The 27144-nt window shown below is 45.9% G+C and overlaps 1 protein-coding gene and 1 long non-coding RNA gene across 2 annotated transcripts; one reads left to right on the plus strand and one right to left on the minus strand.

Moving 5' to 3' along the window:
- Positions 1–2892: 2892 nt before the first annotated feature.
- Positions 2893–14197, minus strand: LOC149371032 (S-phase kinase-associated protein 1). The gene is made up of 5 exons (XM_089564326.1): positions 14038–14197; positions 12905–13001; positions 8518–8732; positions 7029–7169; positions 2893–3452 (listed from the first exon to the last, which is right to left on the minus strand). The coding sequence occupies exons 2-5, from the start codon at positions 12999–13001 to the stop codon at positions 3417–3419; spliced, it is 489 nt and encodes a 162-aa protein (XP_089420452.1). The 5' UTR covers positions 14038–14197; the 3' UTR covers positions 2893–3416.
- A 358-nt stretch (positions 14198–14555) lies between these two features.
- On the plus strand, positions 14556–26588 carry LOC149371033 (uncharacterized). Its single transcript, XR_016291796.1, has 4 exons — positions 14556–14600; positions 18565–18693; positions 20643–20725; positions 21457–26588. It is a non-coding gene; the product is annotated as an uncharacterized LOC149371033 (long non-coding RNA).
- The last annotated feature ends 556 nt before the right edge of the window (positions 26589–27144 follow it).

The following is a 27144-nucleotide window of genomic DNA, read 5'->3' on the forward strand; positions in this document are numbered from 1 at the left end:
ACTTTCAGTCGCGTGTAGTGCTTTTCTATTGTAGTTTTTTTTTCTCGAGTGAAACGGTGACAATACTCAGAGACATTCTATTCTATATCCCTTTCCCTAGTACATAAAAATTAAGTTCGAACTGTACGTCCAACCAATCAAAAAAGGTCCGGCAATTTGGTTGCCACCTCATATCCACTGCCGAAAATATCTGCAACGTTTCATCACAGTTGAGTTTCTCTCTCAATCTTGTGGAGGTAAATTACGTTGATGATGATTATTGAAGGGTGCTTGACGTCTTGCAGATTCGATATTGCTCGATCGCGTTGCCGGAGGATACTTCTGGAGAGGTTAACTTTTTATTACCAATTAATTAAACAAAGAAAGATACAAGCAAGGAGAAAACTTGTTTACATTTGACTGCCTAGTAGCTTTACGTGACGAAACCAGCCCTCGGTCCCGCCCAAACACCTGATTTTAAACCCTATGACCCTGCCCTCGGTGGAGACAGTAACCAATCATGTAACCCCACAAAGATCAATCCAATAAATCATTGGGAAAGGAAAATGTCAGAAATCAACAACTGTAAAAGGACAACACAGCCGATCAGTGATTTTGGAAAGAAGATAACTCACCTTCACAAACACTGCACAAATATGTACATTTTCCACCATCAAGATTTTGGAGGTTTCTCCCTTCCTCCCGCGAGCTTCGCAAACATTCTCGATTTCCCACGGTGCAGGTTGTTTAAGCCTATGGTAAACCCAGGTTCGGGGAAAGTCACCTCACGGCCATCTGTCACTTACAAATTGTCTTCATGCCTATAGCTAGCGTGGTAATGTCCTGTTGACCGCGCCTCAAGCTGTCAACGCGTGCTGCCATAGACATGGTACAAAAGCCACACGAGGAGGATCCGCCTTTCCGCAAGAACGTGCACAGTGGGATGCGACCTGACATATACGTTCCCAGAGGGTGTTTGACCTTTCCCTTATTCTGGGAATCCGTCGCTATCCGGCCGCTGGGGAGCCAGTGTGACTCATCCCCTTCCCTGCAGTTGTGCGGAGGGCAGAAAAAAAAAAAAAAAAAACTCATGGACATTCCTTTATCGCGAACCCGGACGCGGCAAACAATGCACAGGACCGCGAACTTCACTATCACCATCAGCACGACACAATAATTTTTGGCGCAAATTAAAACATAAAATATTGCCGTTTTGTATATCTCCTTGGGCGTCAAAGGCATTACCATGCCTGATGCTATGCATACAAAAAAATAAATTATAAAAACCACATGCTTGATTTCCGACGCTCGGCTCTTTCAAGTACATGATAGAAACAAGAATCCTCTGGCGTTACCGAAAAGTGCACTTGGTTTTCGCGTCGTTTCCGGGCTTGAGCCGGGTTTGTGCAATTCAAGAGCTGGGCCAAGGAGATCGGGTTACCGCGTGGGTCAGAGCCTATGAAGAAATTACGGCCAGAGGAGAGCTCTGCAATGCGCACACCTGGGCGAAGAAAAAAACCTAAGTCCACTGCAGCACACAAGGTCCCAACTTACGGTAATTATTGCCGAGAAGCGGACAGTCGTTGTTTCAGCAGTAAGCATTATAACTCATATGTATACGAGATCGAGCGATGTGGGGAGCGTGGCAAGAGACATCTATATTTTCAGGTCTGGCAATGCGAAATTCGGTAAAGGACAGGCCCCAACGGTGAACTACAAAAGCAACGAAAGATTGCCGTTCCCGTGTCAGCGGAATCCTTTCCTTCGGTTGTCCAAAGACACCGGCATGATGCTTTATGCTGCCTCGAGCGCCTTCAGTAGTGAATATTTGCTTCCCGCAGCTGTCAACATGAAAATAGCTAATGCGGGTATCAGCGTCGCGAAACATAGGCGACCGACTTCGCTGTCGCGTCCACCCACCACATCCACTCACAACCACTCATTGCCACTCACGCCCCCTCATCAATCATACTCACTCACCTCTACTCACGCTTACATCCACTCAATCGCATTCGCACTCACGTCCACTCACTCACACTCATGACCACCCCCCCTCACATCCACTCACTCGCACTAATGATTACAGACACTCATATCCACTCACACTCATAGACGTGAGTGTGAGTGAGGCGATACGAGTGCACTCATGAGTTTGCCGACCTATGGAGAGGTGTCACAGCTGTATACGTAAGCGGCTCGGCAGAGCTCTCGCGTCACTCCAGGTTTAACCAGCTAAACCACAGCAAATTTTTCTGCACCTTAGCTCACTGTTGCTAATCTTCCAGGACATTCTTCGGAATTTTTTTCGGCATTTGCGCCAAATTTCACAGGAGGGCGAAGACTTGCTGCAGTGCAAATGCATTTGAAAGTTCCCTATTTGTGGCAATCAGCGAGACTTGCAGGTGTCACATCAGTTTGACAGAGTCACTTTGCGCTTTCTTAAGGCAAGAGAAATAAAAATGGTAACTTGGTAAATATGGTTTGTGGTTATCTTTAAACGAATGACCAAAGCTATCGCTTCCAGTCAAGTTTAGCCAATCAATGCGGACACATCAAGCTTTGGGACAGCACCTGTGACATCAATACGGTCGAACTGGAACTCGTTTCAGTGTGTCTGTTTAGTCAGCATGCACAGCTAAAGACCAGTGTCCCCACCGAGCGTTGATGGGGTGAACTAACAGCTAGTTACTGGCTGTGCTGACTGATGGCACGACAGGTCCCGAGCACTACGTTTCTCGACAAACCAGCAGACAAGTGCAAAGTTTAGCCAGAGGTGAGGCTCCATGTTGTAGGACACCCCCATCCCGTTCTAACACCAAAGGCAGCCGCGGCATGCGAACGAGAGGAAAAAAAGTGGAGAGAACACTATGCTGGCAAGCAATCTTATCACGACCAAAGCCACAACAGAAAAGATGCAGTGAAGACTTTTATTTCGAAGGCATTCACAGGACGTCCATACAAGCATACAGGTCTCAAATCACAGAGCTGTCCATGTCTGGAAAACAAAGCAGGCTGCAAGCATTTCTACGCTTCCAATCGGCAGCTAAGGAGCATCCAGTGGTTACTGCCCGAGGGCCATCAGCAGCTGCTCAACTGTCTGAGGAAACAGGAACAAAGAAAGACCACTGTCTTGGGAACGCTGGACCGACGGTCTTCGCTTTAATGAGTAAAACTGACGCGGAATGAAAGCCTTGAAAACATGCTGCAAGTCCATCTGTGTGCTTCAAGGGAAAAAAAAAAATTTCTTGCTTTGTGGGTCTTCTGGGCGAAGTGCAGCAGTTGTCCGTCTAAAATGCGAGGTAGGGTGCAAAGCACGCATTTTTGCACTGAACTTCAAATGAACTAGAGAAAAAAAAAACAAAGGAGGAAAAAAAAAAGGTGTGGTGTCAGATCACTGAACCAAAGCGCTGAAGTACCGCTATCACAGGAGGAACACCTCACTTCTCCTCGCACCACTCATTCTCTTTGCGGACCTGAAACAGATAACCAAGCTTATGTTACAAAGAGCATGCAGCATATTCAATGCATGAAGCGCTAAATCAAGAGTTTCATATTTCAGAGGAGCACATACAGTGAAGGGGTGTGTGTTTAATCTCATTCAGTGATAAAAACATGGTTTTAATTACTGAACAATCCAAAAAGCCTGTGAAGTTAAAAAGAGTAATTTTGAAAGCAGTTTTTTCACAGAAAACTTTCCCATGCAACATGAGGAAGAGATACTAGTAGATTTCATTTAAACCAGAGTCATTTGTCCGTAACACCCGCACCCACCTCATACTGTACTGTGCAACACGGCAGCGGGTCACAAAAAAAAAAAGAAAACAAACCCGCAACAATGAATTCCCTTGCCACAAGAGTTTCCCTGGGCAATTACTGGTATGAAGCCAGAGAGTGGGAACACTAGGGAAGAGTTTAAGCGAGCACTCTCTGGTTGTGCGTCCACGTCTGTGAACCATGTCTGAACAAGTACTGTGAAAGTACTGGTTCAAACACAGCGATGGACTGAGTAATGTGGAGCTCCATTCAGCAGCGCTATAATTTCATTAGTATATGGTCACTTTCTTAAGAATATGTGGCACATGCAGCACCTACTTTGGCATTTTGAACAGCTGAGCCAAGCTGCATGAAGAGCAAAGGAAAAAAAGTTCAGACCAAGGTAGTTTTGAGTGCTACTCACCCCCCCGTCCCCTGCCCTACTTAGAATTACCCGCACGCATACACACTAGAACCTGAACACACACCTGCAAGTTTCAAAGAGACATGCTAATCTGGGGACAGACGTTAAACGTGTGAACAGCGAAAATGCATTCCGCACGAGTACCACCAGCTTTAAAGACATATCGCTAGTTCCGAAAGGCAAGAGACTGAAGGAAGTGTCAAAGAACACATGACATAGAACGAAAGGCTGGGTTATTTATTTACTTACAAATACTGCTAATCCCAATTGGGATTGTGGCAGGAGGGCTTAGTAAGGTTAAAACAAATACCAGAAACAATGGTTAAATACTTACGTACATTCGAATTATTCTGCATTAAACACCACCTGCAGATTTTGTCTGCAAGCAAAAATGAGCAGAAGACTCCATTTTTTTCTTTGCACCACGAAAGTACTAAGCAACTGGTGTACAACTAGCGTCCGTTGTTACAGGGATGTACTAGGCAATGCATCACCAAGATTGATGTGAAACCAAAGTGAAACCTGAAAACCGTTCGCCCTACAATATTGAAGGATGATGCAGGCAGATGAAATGTCCAACGTACAAGCACTGATGAACTTTACAGAATAAAATTTCGAAGCCTGGATGAACACACGTTTCCAACACTGCACACAAACCACATCTTCAGCCTTCGTCTAAGCAAACAAAAGTAAAAAAGCATGTGCATGATGACCTCTGCAATTGATTTGTTTCAGAGCACTCAACATGGTGAAAGGCAGTGGCCAGTTCCAAACACTGTCCGCAGCTGCTGTTATCTGAAGCAGGTTAGACTAGACCTCGCAACACCTAGAGGATGATGACCTCCAAGCACGGCAGTAAGAGGCATGTCATTGCCAGAAGCAGGTCACTAGCTTGGGTGATATGTATTATCGCCTCTAAGCTACAGGCAGGCTTATATATAAGCCAGTTTCGATATATCGAATTATCTATACATTGAACTCTTGTTATCCCATTAAAGTGCGATATAGCCGAGTGAGTGTGTACACAGCACCACCACCACCTTACTGTCCTTAATGTCGCAAAGCGACTAAGGCTATGAGGGACGACGTAGTGAAAGGCTCCGGAAATGTCGACCACCCGGGGTTCTTTTACGTGCACTGACATCGCACAGCACACGGGCCTCTAGAATTTCGCCTCCACAGAAATTTGACCGCCGCGACCGGGATGGAACCCGCGTCTTTCTGGTCAGCAGTCGAGCGCCATAACCACTGAGCCACCGTGGTGGGTCTGTCCTTTCTTCATCTGGCCGCCAAACCTCATTGTCGCTGTTGGAAGCCGTGTTGCTTTGAACACCCCAATGCATTTCATCCTCTGTCATGGTTAACGAGGCCTTCAAAAAGTACGGAATATCAAATGCAGTGGACAGCAGACAGAACAGTGTACCGCAACTCCATCCATTCCGCAAAGCTATGCAGTGAGGCACGCTTCATCCTGTTGCTTGGTGTGAGCGTGTGCCAACCGTCAAGAAATCCCTCTGTACAGCAGCCAGACCCTGTATTTCATCAGCTTGAGGTAGACCTCCAGCAGCTACGGCTACAATGTCATGCGGAAAGCTTGCCCACATGCTTCTTGATGGGGCACCCGAATGCATCGAGGACCAGCATCCCGTGCGGACCCAAGCTACTGCCAAGCCTTTTCACCCAACACTCCGATCTAGTCCAAGACTAGGCGCAAGTCCATGTACCCTTCGTCATTGGCGTGCAAGATGGCACAACTTCGGAACACTGCCTTCTGGGAGAGTCATTTGAAAAATAAGAACCGAAGCAGTCTAGCTCTAATGCTTTGCTGCAGTGCGGACAGGCAGAACCTTCTCTTCGCCAACTGAGAAAACGCACAATGGGTCTGCACTCCTCGGTTCCCACTGTTGTGACGGGCATGTCGAAACGTTTTGTTTGCATTTCAAATTTGACCAAGCCGGTAGCTGTGCTTAAGGCAAAGACTCTGGATGCAACACTGAAAAGGGCAAGCTCGCCAAATAAACTGCAATTCAATTTCTGTCGGGTCTGTGCAACTCTGAAGCAAAAGCCACCCAAGTCCATAATCCAGCACCGGCTGGTTTTGAGCCCCATCTGTCTCAGGGTTCTGCAGCTGGCAAGGCAGAAATTCCAAACTTCAAGACTTTCATAGACACCAGCCTGTGGTCTCCTTGCTGCTTTTGCAGTTCTTTTAAACTTGCAGTTCCACAGCCCACTGAACCTTCCTGAACATCTTTGCTTTCTGCCAAGCCCACAGGCTGCAAGAACACTAAATGGAAGTGGGGCAGCCCGGTTGCCATTTGCCTCAGCACCCAAGGCCATTTGTCTTTCACCTCTGTTTTAGTGAACTTTGCTGCAGTTAGCTCAAGCCCAGGCTGGAGCGCTGCTGACGAGACACTTGAGATGCTCGCGAGGCCCAACAGTATCCATGACTGCAATGACGTGCCAATGTATCTGGCTGCCATTTTGTGACGCAGATTGCAATAGTGTTAATGGCATAGTTGCCTGTCAGTACTCTATTATTGCGAAAGCAATACTACTTGCACCTTCACACCTTTGCCGTGCCGCGACAGCCATTGACCTGCATTTGACCTTGACTGCAGTAGATTGGATTGGATTAGACTACATTGGATAGGATAGGATTGGATTGTATAACCGATGCATCACCACAAGTCTAACCACAAGCACCACCACCAGCTACACTACCAGCTGTACCATGGCGTAGCTACGGATATTGCTTTTGCAATTACCGGGCTTAACCAAGCTAAGCCATAGCGAATTGTTTTAATGCACATGTCCCCATATCCATAGCGAATGAGGCACCAAGGCACAAGAGTGCCCCACAAACACTGCTCACCTGTTCCTCCTCGCTGGGAGTGAAGTCGTTCTTGATGTTGAACTGCTTGCGAATCTCCTCGGGAGTCTTGCCCTTGATCATGTTGGCAACTGTCTTGCACGTGACGTCCAGCAGGCCCTTGATGTCCAGGTAGTTGGCAGCCTGCGAGCAAGGAACAGAACTTGTCCACGAAACTGGGGACCGGAAATGCGCACACAATCTGCATAACTATGCCACAGGTGCTCCACAATTTCAAACAAGAGTGCATGCATTAGAGAGACACAAGCGCACCAATGTCAAAATAATGAAAGTCGGAGACAGTGGAAAGCGCAAAGGGTGCACACTGAAATTTTAGACGACACAAGTTGTCTGCATTTGGTCAGTGTAGTGTTGCTCAACATCCTTCGAATTCAGTTGCAGTGCCGGCTTTTGCCCTGTGGGAATGAATGAGCAAGTCTGACAGACTACTCCTGCAATGCTCTGGAAATAGTCCTACCTGCAACTAAGTCTCTTTTCTTGGTATGATGCCACGGATCTTTTTCTAGCTAGAGCTATGTCGGTCGCAAAAAAGTGCAGGTGTAATGAAGTTTGTGCTGTTTGAATGAAGCACGTGCACACCGCCTTTCCCAATGGCTGCCATTCTAAAGGAACACTGATGCAAAGTGGCTTGTGTGCCCCTGGTCATCCAGGTGTCACCATAAATGGCATCTGGGGGCTCCTTGAGGTGTCTGGGTGTGAAAAATTTCTTGTACCCTCTGGGCATGTTGAGATTGTATTTGAGATTGTACTTTTATGCCTGTTGAAAAAGCGGCTGGATGGCTGTATTCAGGGCACAACCTCTTGGAAAGCTCCATGGCAAGTGGCACGTTCACCACAGCTACGAGATGGTGCAAGTCTCAAAGTTGTGAACTGTGATTTCGGGGATGGCCCGGGCCAAATTTTTGGAAATAACCCGGGTCAAATTTGGAGGCCATCATGTGAGGCACAGTCAATGACGTTCAGACACATTCTGGTCCAAATCGTCCAGGGTGAAATTTCCGAGGTCGCCCACGCCAAATTCTTGCCACTTGAAATCAGTTGCCATGGCAACGAGCGATGCACAAGCAAGACTTCCGCTCTGCTCCGAAGGATGCTTTCGCACAAAAATTGATATTGCTGCCTCGTAGGGCAGTCAAAACATTGAGCAGTGAAAAAAATGCTGCGACAAGACAGCACAAACCGGAGGAGAGACTGAAATTCATAGATTGATGCCAGAGTAACAGCAACTGCACTATGTGGTGGCATGGAGTCCTTCAGCCCAGCAACTGAGGTTATCTTTGCTCCAATCCTTCCCTCTGTACACCTTTCTCTGCAGCTTATCCACACATGACCACAGAAAATGGATGGTTGCATACCCTCGTGTAAGGGCATGAAGCGAATGGTGATGCCAAGTGTTCTGGCCTTTCCTGCAATGACAGCTCAAAGAACTCCCCTCACAATTGGTTCGCCAATAATGAGAGGGAGTACTCACCAGAATAAGCTCAAAGAGGGTTCCCTGGTCGACCTTGAGAAAGTCGGCGTCCCACGAGGAGATGTCATCTGTGCGCTTCTCCTTGTTCTCGTCGTCCTCTGGTGGGGCTGGGTCGTCCTTGTGGTACGTGGCCCAGTGGATCACCTTTTTCAGGATGGCCGAGTTCACATTGGGCAGCGGGACCACCTCGTCCTCGTCCTCATCCATGCCCAGGTCTGCAAATACGACACGGAGAGATGAGGACCACCTCCAAGGCTTATCCCGCTGGCCTGCCACATTAACCCACTGGCTACACTTATCAAGTTCAGCAGATATAAGGCTGTGGTGCAAATGGAGGAAGATAGTTCGAGGCCTTGCCACGACAAGCCACACAACAGTACTGCCAGACGATCGGGCATAAGCAAATTCCTTTCCTCCAAAACACCACATGCATCCAGGACCAGCCCCACAAATTTGGGCTGAGCGCTCTTGTATGCTTTTGGGAGCAATGCCACAAGAATGAACAAGAGACACTGCTGCTGCCAAGGTTACGAGCAATGCGAATGTTTAAGTATTGGCTTCACTGCAATAGGCAATTGCAAGCCCAGTCTAGCTCTCAACCTCTTGAGGGGGAAGATGGCCTAATTCTGGACCACTATGTAAGGGGGGGGAAGAGGGCCTCAGAACTAAATGTTTAATAATGAAGATACAACTATGAAATCTCCAGGGGACATGCATTTTCATGTGCCGATTCCAAATACGTAATTCAAGTCCTTATGCACTTAAGCAATCTGTTGGATAACGTTTGCCGAGAGTTAGAGAGAGTTAGAGTCAGGGAACTTGTTAGATTGCATGCCATTGATTGCTCTTGACATCAAGCTATGCAATAACGGTAAAATTATCAACCTATTATAGAAGGTGAGTTATAGGATTTTGAAATCAGTTTCTTCCCTTTGGGAAGTGGCAAACTCGAAACCTGATAACTCAATTTCTATGATACATAGGATAATAATTTTGCTGTTATTGCATAGTTTGATGTCAAGACAAGCTAATGGCATGCGTCCTAGCAAGTTCCCTGCAGCAAAATTTATTGAAAGCTCCCGGCAGGAAGTTTCATAACAGGTTAAATAAGTGCACAAGGAGTTGTATTACTTGAAATTAAATTACATATTTGGAGTCAGCACGCAAAAACACACGATTCTTGAAGATTCCATTATCGTGACTTCATTGACAATTTTTTTTTTTAAGACCAGCTTCCCAACAACGAGAAGGGAAGTGCTTTCATGCAATGAACTGGTTATGCACACGTGTCTGCAAGTGCCAAGTGCTCGACACAACAATGCACTAAGGTATTGTCACACATACACAGCTGCATAAAACCTGACCACCTAAACTGAAGGCAAGAACTGCCGAACCAAGTTTGACAGCATACAAGGAGGAACGAATGCCTGCAAGAGTGCAAGTGTTCACTGAAGTACTGACTGCCTATCAGGAAGGGAAACGCAGGAAGGAATGTCTTATCACCAATGGGCAGAGACTCAAAAGCCATCCAAAGTGCTCAACGGCCAGTAATCTGTTCAGAAATGCAAGAACCACACAAGCGCACAAAGGCGTGCATAATGCACTACTCGTGTTGCTGTGAATGAAAAGCAAGGACTGCTGCAAAGTGAAAAGAAATGCTGTGAACAAACATTCTACTTGCACTGCGTACACTTCACCAGAGCAGAAAAAATTTTGGGTCCGCCAGAACAATTGGAGCAAACTGAGAACAAAACAGGATGGGCCCTCTGCAAGTAGCCAAGGCACTTTACAGAACTGGACAACCCAGATTGTTCCGAGCGTGCTGCACTCAGTAATGAGTAATGACTAATACGTACGCTTTGGTTTCCGATCAAATGTGCCTAAAGAGAGTCGTCCATAATAAAGAATAGAGAAGAAACTGGAATATTTAAAAAAAGATATGCTCTACGAGTGCGGACTGCTTCTGTGCATAGTGCAGGGCAGTGAAGTAGAAATCAGGCAACCTTGCCAGTTTGACGTGTAATTACCGTCACAGACATTCTTAATAAAATTGTGCAGTGCAGGTTGAAACCTGCATTTGAATAGGGAGCATGACTATTGGAAGGCAGTAAACATGTGAAACAGTGAGAAGGAATGGACCCTCCATTTTTATACGGACAGATTTTGCGACCAGTAGTAACAGTTCTTTTTGCAATTTCAAGCATAATGCAGAGCGTTTGAGAAAAATGTATCCTTTGGGCAGTACCCCTGCCACACTAGCAAATTTAATGTCATTCGAATATGATGGCATTGACGATCCGTGAAAAAAAAAAGTCTAACTGAACGACATCAGCGCGCATAAAATATGTTTGAAATTGTTGTGCAGTGTTTCAAAAGCGGGTGAGAACATTGGTGTGCCGTATTATAAGCTTAAAATATTATTTGCGGCCATTCTGCACCACTTTAGCCAAGCCAAGTACAAAGTCAACCACAAATCCGATAAATGTAAACAAACAAAATGGCTGACATGGCGGACACATTGGAGGAAAAAAGCTGAGGAGGGAGCGTCCGGCGACAGCCTTGTCTTAACGAGTAAAAATATAGCAAAAAAAATGCAGTGTCCCCCCCCCCCCCCCCCCCGTGATCGCACCACGTGATAGCGTGCGGTAAAGTCTAGCTCCGATTAGCGCGGCAAACTAACTGTAGTCAACTTCCTTGCTGTAGACGCCCGCGCCGCGCCGCGCATACGCGCGCACTAAAACATACCAGAATCAAAACATAATGGACCGGCTCGGAGAGCGAAAAACTGAGGGAGAAAACGACTTCAAAACACTCGGCTTGCGAACGCTGGCCGCGTGACGTCATGCTCCCTCCTTAGTTTTTTTTTCCTCCATGCGCGGACACAATGGAAAAAAAACTGAGGAGGGAGCATGACGTCACGCGGCCAGCGTTCGCAAGCCGAGTGTTTTGAAGTCGTTTTCTCCCTCAGTTTTTCGCTCTCCGAGCCGGTCCTTTGTTTTGATTCCGGTATGTTTTAGTGCGCGCGTATGCGCGACCCGCGGCGCCTATAGCAAGGAAGTTGATCTACAGTTAGTCTGCCGCGCTAATCGTAGCTAGACTTCACCGCACGCTATCACGTGGTGCGATCACGGGGGGGGGGGGGACACTTTTTGCTATATCTTTACTTGTTAAGACTAGTCTTCAAGGTTGTCGCCGGACGCTCCTTCCTGTTTTTTTCCTCCATGGCGGACACGCGCGGAGCTTGGAAATGACTTCCAAAAGGTGAAATGCTCAGTTACGTCTTTAAGTACCTTCGAGCTTAACGAACATGGCACGCCAACCAACAAGAATCACGCGTCCCAAAATGACCGACGGTCGCGGGAAAGACGCTGCGGTAAACTGCCGAGACCAAGACTAACAGCTATTCACGACAGCCCCTAGTGTGAACAGATTCACACAAACATTAACTTCTTTTAGCAGAACTAAATAAATGCACTTTCTAAGTTTGGCAGTGTGCACATTTTTTTCGCGTCGCTTGTTCCTGCTGCGTGTCTGGTGTCCAGAGTACGCATTCGGTTCGAGATCGAATGCGAATGAGTTCCCCTAACTCATTCGATGGCGAATGACAGTCGAACCTAATGACATTACATGTTCCCGTATAGCAGGCGATTTATGACATTAGCACTGAATGTCATTCGATACGAATGACATTAAATTTGCTAGTGTGACAGGGGTATGACAAGTACTGGCATTTTGATGTTGTCATTTCCAGCAATGACACTTTGCACAAAGTTTTCCACAAACTCGTGAAAAACCCAACAGCTGGTAAAATACCTAATCACCTTTCTCGAAGGGTGAATACACATTTGAGGCGGAGCTTTCAAGGGAAGGAAAGAAAATGGGGCCCAAAAGGTTTGCTTCTGTGCATGGTACTAGATGATGCAAGGAACCGACCATGAGCTATTTTAATTGCCAAAACATGTTTATCTGTGAGCAACGAAGCACATTTACGAAGGAACGCCCCTCGAGAGTCCACTGTTCACAAAGGGGGCGGGTGGAAGGCAGGGCAGAAACAAACCAAGTGACGTTCCATTTCGCGGAACTCGTGATGACACGAGGACGCAGCAGAGTTCACCGCCCCCGCGCCTCGAAAGTGCGGTCGCACGGCCTCTGCAGCAGGCCGCTAGACTCGCGGCCAGCGGACTTTGTGCCCTAAAATCGGCCGAGGGGAATCACGCTCCCGAGAAGCGCGTCAAATGGAACAAACTCCGAGCACGCCGGCCGGTACACGTGTGCTGCGCCATGACCGGACGCGCTGCCAAATGAAGGGACGGATGTCGTTCGCGTAACAACTGCCAGAGGCACACACACAAAAAAGATACAAGCAGAATGGCTTAAAACGGCCTACCTTCCAGCATGGTCTTGATTGTGACCGAGGCCTTGGCAATCTCAACGTCCACCTCGAACACTTCCCCGTCGGAACTCTGGAGCTTGATGTTCGGCATCTAGAAGACAAGTGCGAAACGAGGTCATCAGTGCATGACGGATTGTAAACAGTACAGCTAATCAAGTACTTATCTCTAGCAATGCAGAGGCAGGAGTGTGCCGAAAAAAAAAAAAAAAAAAAAACGACCAGTGCGGTTTGACAAGTGCAGCTGACTCGAAGCACGAAGGCTAAGGACGTCTGAGGAATCAAGCAGTGGCAGTTTTATCATAGTCGCCATGACAGCATAACAAAGCTCGACTTTTAAGGCAGACAGCTGGGCTAGTTGGTGTTTAGCGCCTGTGCTGTCTTTCTCTACCCTGTCGTCCTTGTTTTTTTAAGCGCTACTACTATGTCCTCTCAATCGACTTTTAAAACACGATGAAATAACAGCGCAAGGAACGGGACGAAAACACGAAGGAAGAAGACACAGACACGTGTTTTCGTCCAGTTCCTTGCGCTGTTATTTCATCATGGATTACCAACTAGCCCGGCATCTTGCACTTCTGAACTTTTAAAACACCCCGACGGTGAAGCTGCTGCAAGTAATAACCACAATGACCAGAGAAAAAGTCAGCTGCGATAGGTATCATACACACCAACTTAAAACGTAAAACACTGCGGAGCAAAGGAAATCAAGTAGAGCGGTGCACCTTGAAAAAAAAAAAAAAAAAGACTAAAACCTAGTCCTCAGTACGAATCGACAATACCATGACTAGAACTAAGTGCACATATTAACAAAGTGAATGAGGAGGACGCTGCGCCTACAGCTGAGCAATCGTTCGAACGTAGTGACATGAGTTTTCTAACACTTGCACCGAAAATTACTGACGAAGCCTCCTGCAAGCAATGTTCACGGAATGCTTTGTTGTCATATCCCAGATAATCTTAAACCTAAATTCGAGGCAATGCATCCCCTCACTTAGCACGCGCATCCGAAAAGGATGCAACACGAACATTTAAGCCTAACTAAAGAACAAACGCAGCTGCATCGTTCGAAAAACGACACGCTAATGGCTTCAAAAATTTCTCCGTGGTAAAAAAAATAATCCACTTACTTTTGTTGAAGGCTTCGGAAATTACGCACCAAGATATTTTCGACGAAGGCAACACCACACTGAACGGAAGACGCAACCCTCCGGACGATTTTATGCAGCAAGCTACAGACCCTTGCGTCCTCAGCCCCCTTGCGGTCAAGCGGTCAGTTTGATGTTGACGACGAAAATCGCGAAAAGTAACAGATGATGTTTTCTCCTTTTTATCTTCGGTACTTTCAGCTGCGCACCTTGATCAAATAATTTTAATCATTCTAAGGTAAGATACAAAAATAAAACTTATATGTAGGTGGTAATGCGTCGAACATTCTGTTTAGAACAAGGTGCAAATAATGCAGAGCTTTCTACGAAATGTGACCATGCTCAGATTTCGCACAGAGGTGAAATTTCATAGAGAGTTTTGTATTCTGACAAGTGGCTGCCTGCATTTTATGAAACAAATCCTAACATGGTGTCGCTTCAGGCTGCGGGTGTTGTGCCGCATGATCATCATGATCATCATCATCAATACACACGCGCTCTACTCGAACTGTGCCTGCCTGCGTCTTGGAATTATGCCCCACAGGGTAATTATTGACCTCGTTTGAAGCTCGTGATCTCGCATGGGCACGTGCGTTGGTCCTCTAAGTCATTTGTTCGTAACTTCTTTCATTGCTTTGCGTTTATACTAACTGCGCGCCCTTGTCTGGCTTCAGCGTTGATGTCCAATGGTTGCCCTCGCAAGTTCTCATTGAAGGCTTTCAAGCTGTACAGTTGTAACGTGGTCGCACAGCCGTCCGGTAAATTTTTAAGTGTAGGTTAAGCATCGCCCAAGTTTTTTTGTAATAATAAATTACTACATGACCGACTGGTAACACTTGGCAGTGTTGGTTGAGTTTGATGGGGTGCAGGCCTGCATTTAGTTCGACCCCTGTCACCTGCGTAAGTCTTGCGCGCTGAAGCACAAGGTTTTCATGAAAAAGTGTTGTGCTTTTGCAGGCCTGTGCTATCCGTTCCATGCTACTAGTAGACTTCGTATGCAGGAATTGCCAGTACTCTATAAGGTTAATGCCACCTGTTGCAAATACAACACTAATTTCAGTCGTACAAAATCATGTAGCTAATTAACCTAGCTGTACTGCACACCCAGCTGAGAACTACAAGGCTGCAGTTAATGTAAAGGCTGTTTGTCTGGCTTTGCTTTTTGACGGGTTTTTGTAATTTATGCTCAAATCTGAAGACTGTAAAAATGACGGAGCAACACCGAGTACTCATGGTGGCCAAGAAACAAGACCTGCTGCTGGTTAAGCAATTTTTAATGGCTAAGTAAGTTTCGGAAATGCAGCTGTCATGTAAAAATGAAATTTAACTTGGACTGTTTAAAAATTTTTTAGGGTGCACAGACTTTGATGGATTCGGTTTTACGCAAAAACGAAGGGCCTTGTTAACCCCTTCAGTGTCGTGCTATTATCCCAAGTTCTGAGTAGAAATGGCCAATTAATTTTTACTACTATTGCCAAAATGTTGTCTCTCGACCTGTGGTTAAACACTGCTTAACTGTTTTCATTGCACAGGGTATGCTCACTTGTAACTGCTGCTGACAGGTAGAGAGAGGAGAGGGCTTGATAAAATTTACGGTGTCTGGGCAGTTGACGCGGTAGAGAACCTCTGCCCACTTCATTACAAGCTTCACGGCCATTTTATGTAAGAGCATCAGATCTACTGCAAAGCACTGCATGTGCTGCGTTGAGTAGCAGTCTGCTCGCTGAGTTGCTGAGATGTCTGCTCCTGACTATAGCCAGGCTTTGGTTACAGTAGTTGAGAAGGCAAGAATAGAGGCTCAACTTGAAAGCATTGGTGAGAGAAATGTAAGAACCTTGCATTTATTTTGAGAATCGGGTGTGGGCTACACAGAGATGACATAGGTACAGGGTCGTCCACTCTTAGTTAGAATGCGCTAGCGCATGGCCGTGCTCTTTGGAGGGTCACTGCGTCCAAAACAGCTGCACATCGAAGCGAAGTGGCAGTTGACGCGACGCACCACGTCCAGGTACACCTTCTCCTGCGCCACTTTGCTGCAATGAGCGACTGTGTCGCACGCGGTGGCCCTCTGAAGAGTGCGGCCATGCGCTAGCGCATTCTAACTAAGAGTGGACGACCCTGTACATACTAGACGTGGAGATGGTATGGGTGCATGTACTGAGTTAAAGTGCACTAGAAGAAATGGCGCAGTGTGCGGCAAGGACTAGTATTGGGGCACTTGACTCTGCCACTAGACAACAAAGTGGCAGCGGCGCTTGAGTCGCCCACTCTTGAATGATGTTTCTATGCCTCGTCAAGTAGTCTGCAAGCAGAATTGGTAACTGCTGGTGCCCCATGTGAGTGGAACATAAAAAGTCGAAATATTTCTTTTCAGTTTCTTAGCCAGTGGGCCGATGGTGAGTGAGGTGAAAAAACATAGCCGCTCCTCGCAGTCACTCAAATGCCATGACTAAACCACCCATTTCTGGCGGTGCTGTGATTGAATGCTGTTAAAAGTGGGCCACTACTGGCGATGCCACTGGGGTCATGCGGATAATCGGGCCACCCATAGTCGGAGGAGGATCCACTGCAGGTCAGGTTTCTTGTCCTAGAATTTCCAGTCTAAGCTGCTAAGTGGCAAGTGTACCTGAAAACAGCTCGAGTGACAGGGACCTTGCAAAAAGACGAACGAGGTGAAGTTTTTAACATCCTGTCTTTCTTGTTTCTTGGCTGGAATGGAAGAAGTTACCGCAGCACTCTCTTCCATTTGTCTATCACTATCAACTCTATTGACGAAGAGAGATCATCCAGTTGTTATGGAGATCTACAGCAAAAGCTCGTTAATTTTACCCCTGTTAATTAAAAAATCCAGATGATTCGAACTTCCGGTGCGGTCTCAACCGAAGCCCGTGTAAGTCTGTGACGTCGGATGCTTGCTAATTCTAACTCTATGGGTCTTGCAGCAGTTAATTCGAACCAACAGTTAATTTGCAGCATTTAGGAGTGGCTGGCACTAAAAGCAGTCATCAAGATAGCCCTACTTGAACCTGAATCGCATGCTACAGAGTTGCCCATGCACCTCCCTCTGACGTGTTCAATGGCAGGTGTGACGAAAAACCATGGAGGGAGGAAAATTTAGAGAAGAAGCCTTGATGTCACATTTTGTGAACCTAGAAAACAGCTCGACCCCGCCTTGTCCGGGTGGGCTCCTCACTCTTTCGCGTTTGCGTTTCGCCGCTGCACTGAGTGCGCGCATTTTAAAGCCAACGAAGGAGGATCCCTCATGGGATCCTGTGCCCCTGGATTCTATGCCTGGGCGCCTGTGCCCCCCCCATGGGCCGTTGTGGGTGGCGCTACATTGCTTGCCAGTGTTTGTCTGTGGAAAATTTAATGAAGCGGAAATATCCATTTGAGACACATGGCTATTGTCACTGCTTCGTACTGCGTTGCCTCCGTGATGTCTCTGTTGCGACACTCAAACAAAACAGGCTGGCTATGGACACAATTACCGTATTTTCCGATGTATAAGATGCACCCTTGTATAAGACGCACCTGCCCTATATGCAAGCTGTCACTGAAAAAGTTCGTATATAAGACGCACCCGTGTATAAGACGCACCCCAGTTTACCCAGTTAGGCTAGTGAGCCTTAATTAAACACGCTTGCGCGACTATCGCGAAATGCACCGTACCTGTGAGCAATTCTTAAGCAACGCTAAGTGATCGAAAAAGGCAACACTCATGCCATACCCGTCCACGTTCTAGCAAAAAAGAAAGAAAAAACGATACAGCTCCCCATATGCCCATAACAACATTTTATTTGTACTTGAAACCTTCGAAGTCTTCATCTTCAGATGCGCTATCAAAAGGTTCACCCATTTCTGGAAGCAACTCGGTTGAAACATGCACTACGTACACGGAGCAAAAAAAGTTGCAAAGGGTGACTAAAAAAGAACGCCGGCTTGTCTTGGCAATGGCGAGAAGCGCGATTGTCACCATCTTTTGGCGCTTCTCATTACTTTTGCTTGGGGCCTTCGAAACAGCCGCACGTTTGTGATCCCGGAAGTCGTCATCCCCGCCATTTCATGATAAAGATCACCTAGAATGTCGCGCACGGCGGTCCCGGTATTGAAGTATTAACCGTGTTACAACCGTGTTATTGGTAGTGATATTTTTTAGGTGAAAAAAGCTTGAGCAAGAACCGGAGTAATCGATGAACTCGCAAAAAGAAAAGATGAAAAATTCGCATATAAGACGCACCCTTGTATAGGACGCACCAGCAAGATTTTCGAAAAAAAAGCCGCGTCTTATACACCGGAAAATACGGTAGTCGCTTATCTGGACATACAGTATCTGTCACCACTTCTGGATGTGTTATTTTGTGACGGTGAATATATATGCGTCCCGGGGACTAGTATACTTGCCTTCTGTTCATCTCAGCCATGCGTTTACCTTACCACGAGGAATGTTGATGTGGGCCTGTCACTGCTCAAAACCTATCTGTGTAAGATGGGCCGCTCTTGTCGTTTCAGTTTTCATTTGATGCAAATGAGCTGCTGATGCAAGAGCAGGTGCTCATGGCTGACCCAATGCCGAGCTGCTGCGTTCCAGGGTGCACGTCCCGAGGGCCACCGAAAGGGGCTGGCGTCTATCACCAATGGGTATAGTTCTTTATTCAAGCTATGCGTTTAGGAGTCTGTGAACTAGCATTTGCTATGTATTGTGATAATGAATAGGTATTTTAGCTCAGTAAAGCAGCACATGTGAGGTTTTACAATTTTGTTGTCTTAAAGCATACACTACATTTTCCACTTTACAGTTTCCTGCAAATGCAGTGTGTTGAAGGCAATGGGCACCGGCATTTTGGCCGGTCAGTGTTTTGCAAGAGCCTGCCAAGCACACCTGTGTTTGGTCAAAGCATTTCTGGAGGGGCATTTCGATTGCACATCGCCAAACAGAGTTTGTCTACAGGAACATGCTATGCCAGTTCTTTTGGCATGAGGCTGAATTTGCTTAAAGAAAATGATTTAGCTGTGATACGTGTGCACGCTGCAGAAAAAAACTGTTTTCCATCACTGACCATGTTGCATGTTAAAGCGACGCATACCTCGCGCAATCAGCTGTGCCCACTTGTAATGAACACGCCAGTGTTCAGCATAAATGGGCACAGCTGCACGTAGGGGCTGCTTTTGCACTTCTCCATTGATTTTGGTTATGCAACGTGGTCACTGTGGCGCTGTGCCATTTGTTTAAAAAATGGAGCTCTATACATCGTTCAGGGTTAGTGCAGGCTTTGTGCACACTACAGGCAGAAATATCGATGATGCTTCAGTTAGTGCAGTGGCTGAGTAAAACTGGCCTAGTTCACCAGGATAAGGAATTGACCGAGTCTGGTTAATTACTTCCGAGTGAGGCAAGCGCCAGTGTGCAAGAGAGGGTGACTGAACTGGTTGACATAAATGAAAAACTGGAGAGGTTTTGATGTGGAGGAGATTTACTAAAGCTTTTTAAGCTTTGTAAATAAAAGTGGGGAGACATCAATCAGCGTGAGCTACTGTGCTCGAGAGTATGCGCATTGTATAGGCTGTTCAACCAAACATCGTATGTCATATTTCATAACGGTCTTTCCTCTTCAATCGTACAGTGTAAAACTTATGAGTGAAGACATCTGCGGTTGGACTCTGTGCCAATTATAACAATCTTAATGGTGTAGCATGTCTTTACATTACACTCAAACTATTTAGTATTGTTTGCCAACCTAGAAGATTTGGAAAATAAAAGCAGCTTGCTTCGCGGTGCTTTTAAACCAATGTTTATTGGTGCAAAGTGCTCCAGATTTTGAATTTTAGTGGTCCAGGCTGCTCCTAAATAAACATTCCTCTGCTCTGAAGTACTGAAATTTGAATTTTCAGTGCTTCAAAAATTGGTCAAAATTGCATTTTACTGGTAGCATCATTGAACATCGTTTACGTTTATTTCTTAGCTATTCTGTCTTCCATGCCGTGAGCAAGCCTACATGTGCGGTGAACTATATTCAATTTCCCACAACATTCTGCTCATGTTATACTGCCATTGTGTTTTTTCAGCAGAGATATTAACCTTTGGTTATAGCTTTTGCCAGCGATTCACTACCAAACTGTTTATTGAACCAGAAACCTCATCTGTTTAAAACGCCGCCGCGGTGGCTAAGTGGCTATGGTGCTCGGCTGCTGACCTGAAAGACGCGGGTTCCATCCCGGCCGCGGCGGCTGGAATTTCTTTGGAGGAGAAATTCGAGGCCCGTGTACTGTGCGATGTCAGTGCACGTTAAAGAACTCCAGGTGGTCGAAATTTCTGGAGCCCTCCACTACGGCATCTCTCATAGCTTTGGGACGTTAAACCCCATAAAAACCAAACCAAACCAAAATCATCTGTTTAAATACTGCTAGGATCCTTGCAGTTACTCTGGACATTCACTCGCCTCAACTTGCAAGCTTAAATGGCATAAATCAGGTAGCAATACACCAAATGAGGTGATACATTAGTGAAACTAAATACGAATTTCATGATGACCAAGAGTAACTGCACATTGCTTATCCTCTGAGTTAACTGTGAGCAAATGTTTGCACAGGAGCAGCCACCTTTGCCGTCTTTGCCAGCTTGAGTGACAACACCAAAACAAGCAAGCAAGCAAACAGAAGAAAGCAAGCAGCGGTAAGTGAATGCTACAGATGGACTCCATATGCATATTGTCATATGGGCGTTAATGTGTGCTCAAAATGCTGTCAAAATAGCTCTAGACAATAGCAGCCTATAAGGTGTATGATTATACTCTCTATCATACATCAGATGCAACGCTGTGAAAAGTACGGAAGTAGTCGATATGAAAAAATAAAGGGAGACGTGTTACTCGGTGCGTGTTCTTTTGGTGAGTGGTCTAAGGCATGAGAAAGAAATGGGGTGTTGTCAGCAATAAGCATGTAATCAAGCTTATGACAAATGTATCATGTAATAAGCCTACAGGCAAAGCATTTATATTGTCTTTCACTCACCACAAGGAATGCACTACTTTTTGATCGCAGATGTAGGCAGGGCAACCAAGAAAATTGGTTTTTGAGGAAAGGAAAAGTGTAGTAAGTGGCTCACTTCTTGATGGACACCTCAACCATGCTGTGAGAGAAGGAAGGAAGGAAGGTGGGAGGGAAAGAAGAAAGAGAGCGCTAGCTTTGACAATGCACCTGATGTGTGAAATGGATTATGGAGGAAATTTGATTTTGTAGAAATGATTGTTTAACAGTGCATATTAGTGTCTATGCATTACGCAATGCATGTAAGATGTAAACACATAAGGGCTGCACTTTCTCTTTTTTTTCAGATTCAAGGATCAATTTTTGAGGTGCGACCCATGCACCTGATGTGTGAAAAGTGTTTTTTTTTCTTTCTAGGAAAAATGACGCAGCAGTCACGGAATGAGCGGCATTGTACGGCTTGCCTCGGAAAGCGCGCTTTTTGCAGCTTGTGTTCCTCAGTGTATCCTTTTGGTTGCACCATTGTCAAACTCGCTTCTTGTCCACGTTACATTTCCTGCCCGCCGCATGCTTGCCGTGTTTGAGAGCAAACTCTGCGACTTGACTTCCAATTTAAGGCCAGCTGTGTAGCTCATGGAAAAAAAAAAGCAAATAGCACACGAAAGCTGCAATGTTTTTGACTGCCACAAAATGCTGGAGCTGGTGGTAGTGATGGCGATATGGATAGTGGGAATTCCCCGGGGGGAGGGGGAAATGTTGGCAATGGTGATGATGTTATCCGTAGGAAGCTTCTTTGTCCGCACATTAGTTTAAGTCACATCAAGGTTGGGTGCGGCCCTTTCAGGGATCTTATTTTTTTGGTATTTCCTTTGGGAAAACAGGGTGCGGCCTTTACACGCGTTTATACGGTATTTCTATTCCAAGCAGACCAGTTTAGTCCTTTTTACTCAAGACGGGATCAGGCACCCTGAGCTGAAATAGTCATAGAATTTGGAATTTCAAATGGCCTCTTATATATAGATGTTGACCTCATATACCTAAAGAAACTGATATCTGCAGACTGCTTTGAATGTGAGCATATCGTGGTGGCAGTAAGAATCCAATAGTTGTATTTGGTTTTGCATTACACGTTGGCACCCCTGAGATGGCAGTCTTGTGAGCTTGTGCAGCAAAAGTCAAGAAAGCAGATAAAAGAGGCTTCGGCAGTCAAGGAGATGCCTTAAAAAACAGAATGCGGAATTGGAATGTGACTTGAAAATGCTAACGACACAGGGTACCTTGCTGGAAGAACAGGCAGCAGTGGTAAATAGCCTTGGCACTGCAAATCAGCTGCTCCTTCAGCAGCAGTTGGCGAAGCATACAGGCCAGCGTGCTCACTCTTAATTTTTATTCCCCTCGTGCTTACACTTATGTAAAACGTTAAGAAAATTGCATGGAAGCATAGATGGAAAGGCAGGCTTTTCTAAAGAGGCACTCAACGCACGCGGACTGAAGTGCTTGGAGGCTAGCAGCTGAGGTCACCAACCTGTATGTACATATCCTTGTTGTCAATAAAACGATGGTACGACAACAGGTGCAGTGGAGCAGGGGCCATTTTGAAGGCTTTGTCGATATTGGTGCTGGAGCGGATCTCAGTTGTTTACCATATGCAAAGGCTGCCTTCGTAATAAAGGCCGTTTGCATAAACGGTCACCTGAAGGTACTACTCGGGTACTTTCTTGTTGATGGGCCGGTAGGTGAGCGACGGGCAAGTTTAGTTACACTAGGCTTACTCTGTGCACATGATACTGGGGCTTTAATTGTTTCTTTAATTTTTGATGATGTGCCTGCTAATGTCCCCATGCTCAAAGAGCTTGGCTGTGATATTACAGATATCACCTGCCTGTCGGACATTGGAATATCTTGTTTAGCGGGCAGTGCACTCGCAAAAACTGGCTTTCAAGACCTTCTTGCAAGACCGGCTAGATCATGTACTTGAATCTGTGCAGCATGCTGAGCTACTCAAAGGACTGCAGGCACACATGTTCGATGATTCTCCTCTGGAGAACCGCTACATTCACCTTATAAGAAGTGTAGCAGAATGCTTCTTAATGTTTGCCTTTTTTGTGTTGCCGAGCAAACCACACAAAGTTTAGAATGTAGCAAAGCATGGCATATGTTCAAAAAGCTGACGCAGTTTCAGGGGCAAATTCGTGTTTGCTCAGCTGCTGTTTAATTAAAGATTTAAATAAACAATCAGGACTCTGTAACAAACTTTTATATCATCAATCTCCCTTCAAGGGTATATGAGCAGGAATGTCAGATATAGGCATTAACTTGAAATACCAAGTGAGCATAAAAACAGATAAATCCAACCTTGAGAGGGGGCCGAAAGTGTACAATGTGACTGTGTGATTGCGATCCGGTTTGATAAAGTAAAGTGTACAATGTGACTGTGTGATTGCGATCCGGTTTGATAAAGTACCCATCTTTTCACATTGTCACTATGTTATGGCCATGGACCTGTTATTTTTCTTCCGTTTTTCTTTGTCGCTGACAATTCAGTCAATGAAATTGCCTATCCGATATGGTGTAGTTAATTTCTGGTGTTTCTTTGTGCTCATAATACGCGTGGAATATTGCCTGAGTAAGAATAATTGATGTGCTTCCATTTGCATTTGTATATATGTGTTTTATACTGGATCTAACGTATGCCTGCATCCCTTATTGTGTATTGTATGCGTTAGTCGCAAATTTGCATAGTTCAGGTTTTGCAAGTGATTCCTGCAAGCATCTTTTAGCGAAATTTATAAGAGCATTGTGTGATGCTTTGAAATTTATAAATTGCTCATACTGATTGCCAGAAAGCACGGCAACACCTGCTGCGATGGCTCATTGGCTTGGGCGTTTCCGCTGATCTCAAGGGGGTAGGTTTGAACTCCGGCCAAGGTGGCTGCATTTCGATGGGGGCGAAAAGCAAAACGTCTGTGTAGTGTGTGATGTCACCGCACAGCAAAACTGCTGATGGTCTAAATTAATCTGGACCCCTCCTTTACAGCGTCCCCATAGCCTGTGTTGCTTCATGATCGTTAAACCCCGCATAACATACCAAAACACGGCAGTGCGATGTCAGTGCACGTTAAAGAACCCCAGGTGGTCGAGATTTCCGGAGCCCTCCACTACGGCGTCTCTCATAGCCTTGGTCGCTTTGGGACGTTAAACCTCATAAACAAACAAACAAAACACGGCAACGCGCTGTAATATGCTTGGGAGAATGGGATTTATTCATCCTAGGCCTGAATACGTTGCACGCACACTCACACTTCTCGGTTTTCCGCCACTTTACAAAACATACACCATGGACAAAGCTGGCAACTGGAAGATAGCCTCCCATTTCAGGAAGAAAAATCACATGATTTCCTCCACACCTTTTGACCGAGCGTGTTGTATGGACAAAGTCCTTCCTGAAGCTCCAGAGTTTTTTCTCCTCCATGCGAAAAACTAGGGCCCCATCTCCGAAAATTGTCAAACCACGTAGTTTTGGTTTCGCTTTTCTGAGCTTTACACCAGCCTGCGGCGGCAGCGATCTGCCACACATTAGCCAGCCGCCAAGCCCAGCTGGCAACGAGTCATGACTGGCGAGCCATGACTGGCAGTCCAGTCATGGCCGGACTGGAATGGCAGCGGTGGCACGTGCCCACACCACCACCGCCGCTCCAGTGCGGCCGCTGGACACTCACCGCTTTTCTAATGTGTACAACATTTCTCCTGGCATGATGCTCAGTGTTTCTGGGGTGAAATGCTTGGGAAATTGGTTTTGGGCCAAACCATTTGCGACCATAGTGGTGTCGTCCAGTGGTGGAGCAGCAGCTCGTATTCAGCAAGTGCTGGGCATGATCCCCAGTGCTGCTGGGTACCCACCAGTTTTCTAAGGGGTGCAAGATTTCCCCTGGCCTTGTGCTCAGCTTTTCTGTGGTGAAATGCCTAAAAAAAGGGTCTTGGATCAAACCATGTCAACCCACAAGTACCATCTTAAAGTGCGAAATTAACTCCTTTGTCAGCACTTTTATCTCCTGTATGAATTCTCATGGTAACTAGTGTCGTGGTGTGGTTGGGCTTTTTAGTGCTGGTTCATGACAGAAAGAACCTTACTGTGCTGAAAAAGGACAAAGGCAACCATGTACTGTGCATTTCCTGTCTTTTATGTGGTTGTATTCATCTTTTTTTTTTCTTTTAGTGGAGCAGTTTTCTTTTTGTCGTCAGCACTTAATAGCAAATCTTTTGCGACAGATACAGTAGTTTAACCAGGTTAAATTATGTGCACATGCACGCGTAGTCATTCAGTTCTGGCATGTAGGCTTAATCTTCTGTTCACTGTTTATACCCAAATTAGTTGGGCTACTCAGCATGGGCTGATGCTTTATAGAGATGAAAGCCACTGCAGGGCAGCCTTAGACCAAGTGGTCTGTTTTCCAGCACCAGAACAGGCACTCTGGAAAAACTGACATAATTTCCTAGCAAGACATTCCTCTATGCTACGTAACGCATTTGCTCCACTTTGTTACCCATAACTACGCTGTAAAGAACCTCAGTTCCTCAACCCAGTGCACTTGACTAATCAGCCCACCAAACCTAACCTACATGAGGCCGCCAGATGGCCACTGAATACACGAAGCACATGAGATGGATAAGCTCTGGTGCTTATGGTATTGGCAGTTTTTCTTGTACTTACTCTGCTGCTGTGTTTCGTTTTGCAGGTGTCAAAATCAGCAGTCGCACACTAAAAAATGCAAGATGCCAGAGGAAGACTCTTTCAGAGCTGCTGTTTCCAACTTGACGCAGACCCAGGAGCTTTGTGTTCATAGCCTATGAAATAGCTTAATCATTGATCTCTGAATCTGCTGTATGCACACAAAGTCAGGAATATTGTACCCCGTCTTGCTGCAGCATGACCTCCAGCCAGACCTCTGAAACATGGATGATGGGCAGTGTAAAAAAATGTGTTGGTAACATCGTGTCTGCATGCAGAAAATAGCACGGCTGTGCAAGGAAGATGTGGTTGTTTTGTAGAGTACAAGGCATCTTGCATCCATGTTGCTTTGAGGTTTCCACTAAAAGTTGATGCCTCTAGTAAGAACAATATGCAGTGTAATGTGTGCCTAATGTTTTTTCTGCATTTGGTCTTGCTTGTGCTGTAGTGTCAACAGTTTTTGTCTCTTGTCCTTTTGGCTCATTGTGGGTACCTGCATGTAGTTGAACTTTTCTGATTCGGTGTTTTCGTCTGCTTTCTTGCTTTTAGTTTTTTAGTTGCCTTGCTTGTAATTTTTGGTAAAACCTACCCTGGATGAGCAGTGCCAACAGCTTTTCTTGCAGCTAAGTCACATTAAAAAAGATGTGTCTTAAGCAGTACCATTTTAACTGCTGTCAGCTGAAGCCTGCATTTATTGCTTTGTTGACAAAGTATGCTCTCGACAAACATAACTGCACTTTTTAAAAGACTTGGGACAAAGCAGGGACGACACAAACTTTCTTGTGCAAACTGTTAAATGAAGTTTTATTGCGATGAACACACATATATAAGCTTCCCGTTATAACAGAAATCACCAAAAAACAGAGTTAAGCAGCAGTTTTTCAATCATGTCAACAAGCATCAAAGAAAAGATTTGTCCCAGCTGATTGGATTACAATCGTCAATACTGATCCAAGAGTTGCCTTTCCTGTGTGGAAAGCAAAACCGAGGGGTCACTTACATAGGTCCCTTTTCCCGATTCTATGCAGTAAGCTTCCCACAGCTCCCTGATTGCCCTATCTCTGGATTTCAGCAGAACTGTGGTCTGTTGGAAGTGGGGTTTGCAGCTATCGCACCTGACGCAATGCGCCGCCAGATTTCCAGGTGAGTTAATCTGGCAACAGTTGCGGTTAGGCTCCCTTAGTCTTTCATTTAGGCATCTGCCAGTCTGGCCCACATGTGCTCGGCCGCAAGATAGCGGTATCTTGTAGACCACCCCTTCACAGCACTCGACGAACCTGTTTGTGTGCCTGTCGCCACAAGATTGCTCTTCTCTAGGAATGGCTTCTTCGTTCACCTTCGCGCACATTCCCTTTAATTTTCTTGGTGCAGAAAAA

The sequence above is a fragment of the Amblyomma mixtum genome, chromosome 1 (assembly GCF_055824585.1).
Source record: "Amblyomma mixtum isolate Tamu chromosome 1, ASM5582458v1, whole genome shotgun sequence".
NCBI lineage: Eukaryota > Metazoa > Arthropoda > Arachnida > Ixodida > Ixodidae > Amblyomma > Amblyomma mixtum.

What these genes read in the sequence shown, in the direction of transcription:
- LOC149371032 (XM_089564326.1), bottom strand. Translation starts at nt 13,001, where the DNA reads ATGCCGAACATCAAGCTCCAGAGTTCCGACGGGGAAGTGTTCGAGGTG. An exon ending in AATCAAGACCATGCTGGAAG is followed by an intron (nt 8,733 to 12,904) that starts GTAGGCCGTTTT and finishes TCGTATTTGCAG; the next exon opens with ACCTGGGCATGGATGAGGAC. An exon ending in CTCCCAGCGAGGAGGAACAG is followed by an intron (nt 3,453 to 7,028) that starts GTGAGCAGTGTT and finishes TATCTGTTTCAG; the next exon opens with GTCCGCAAAGAGAATGAGTG.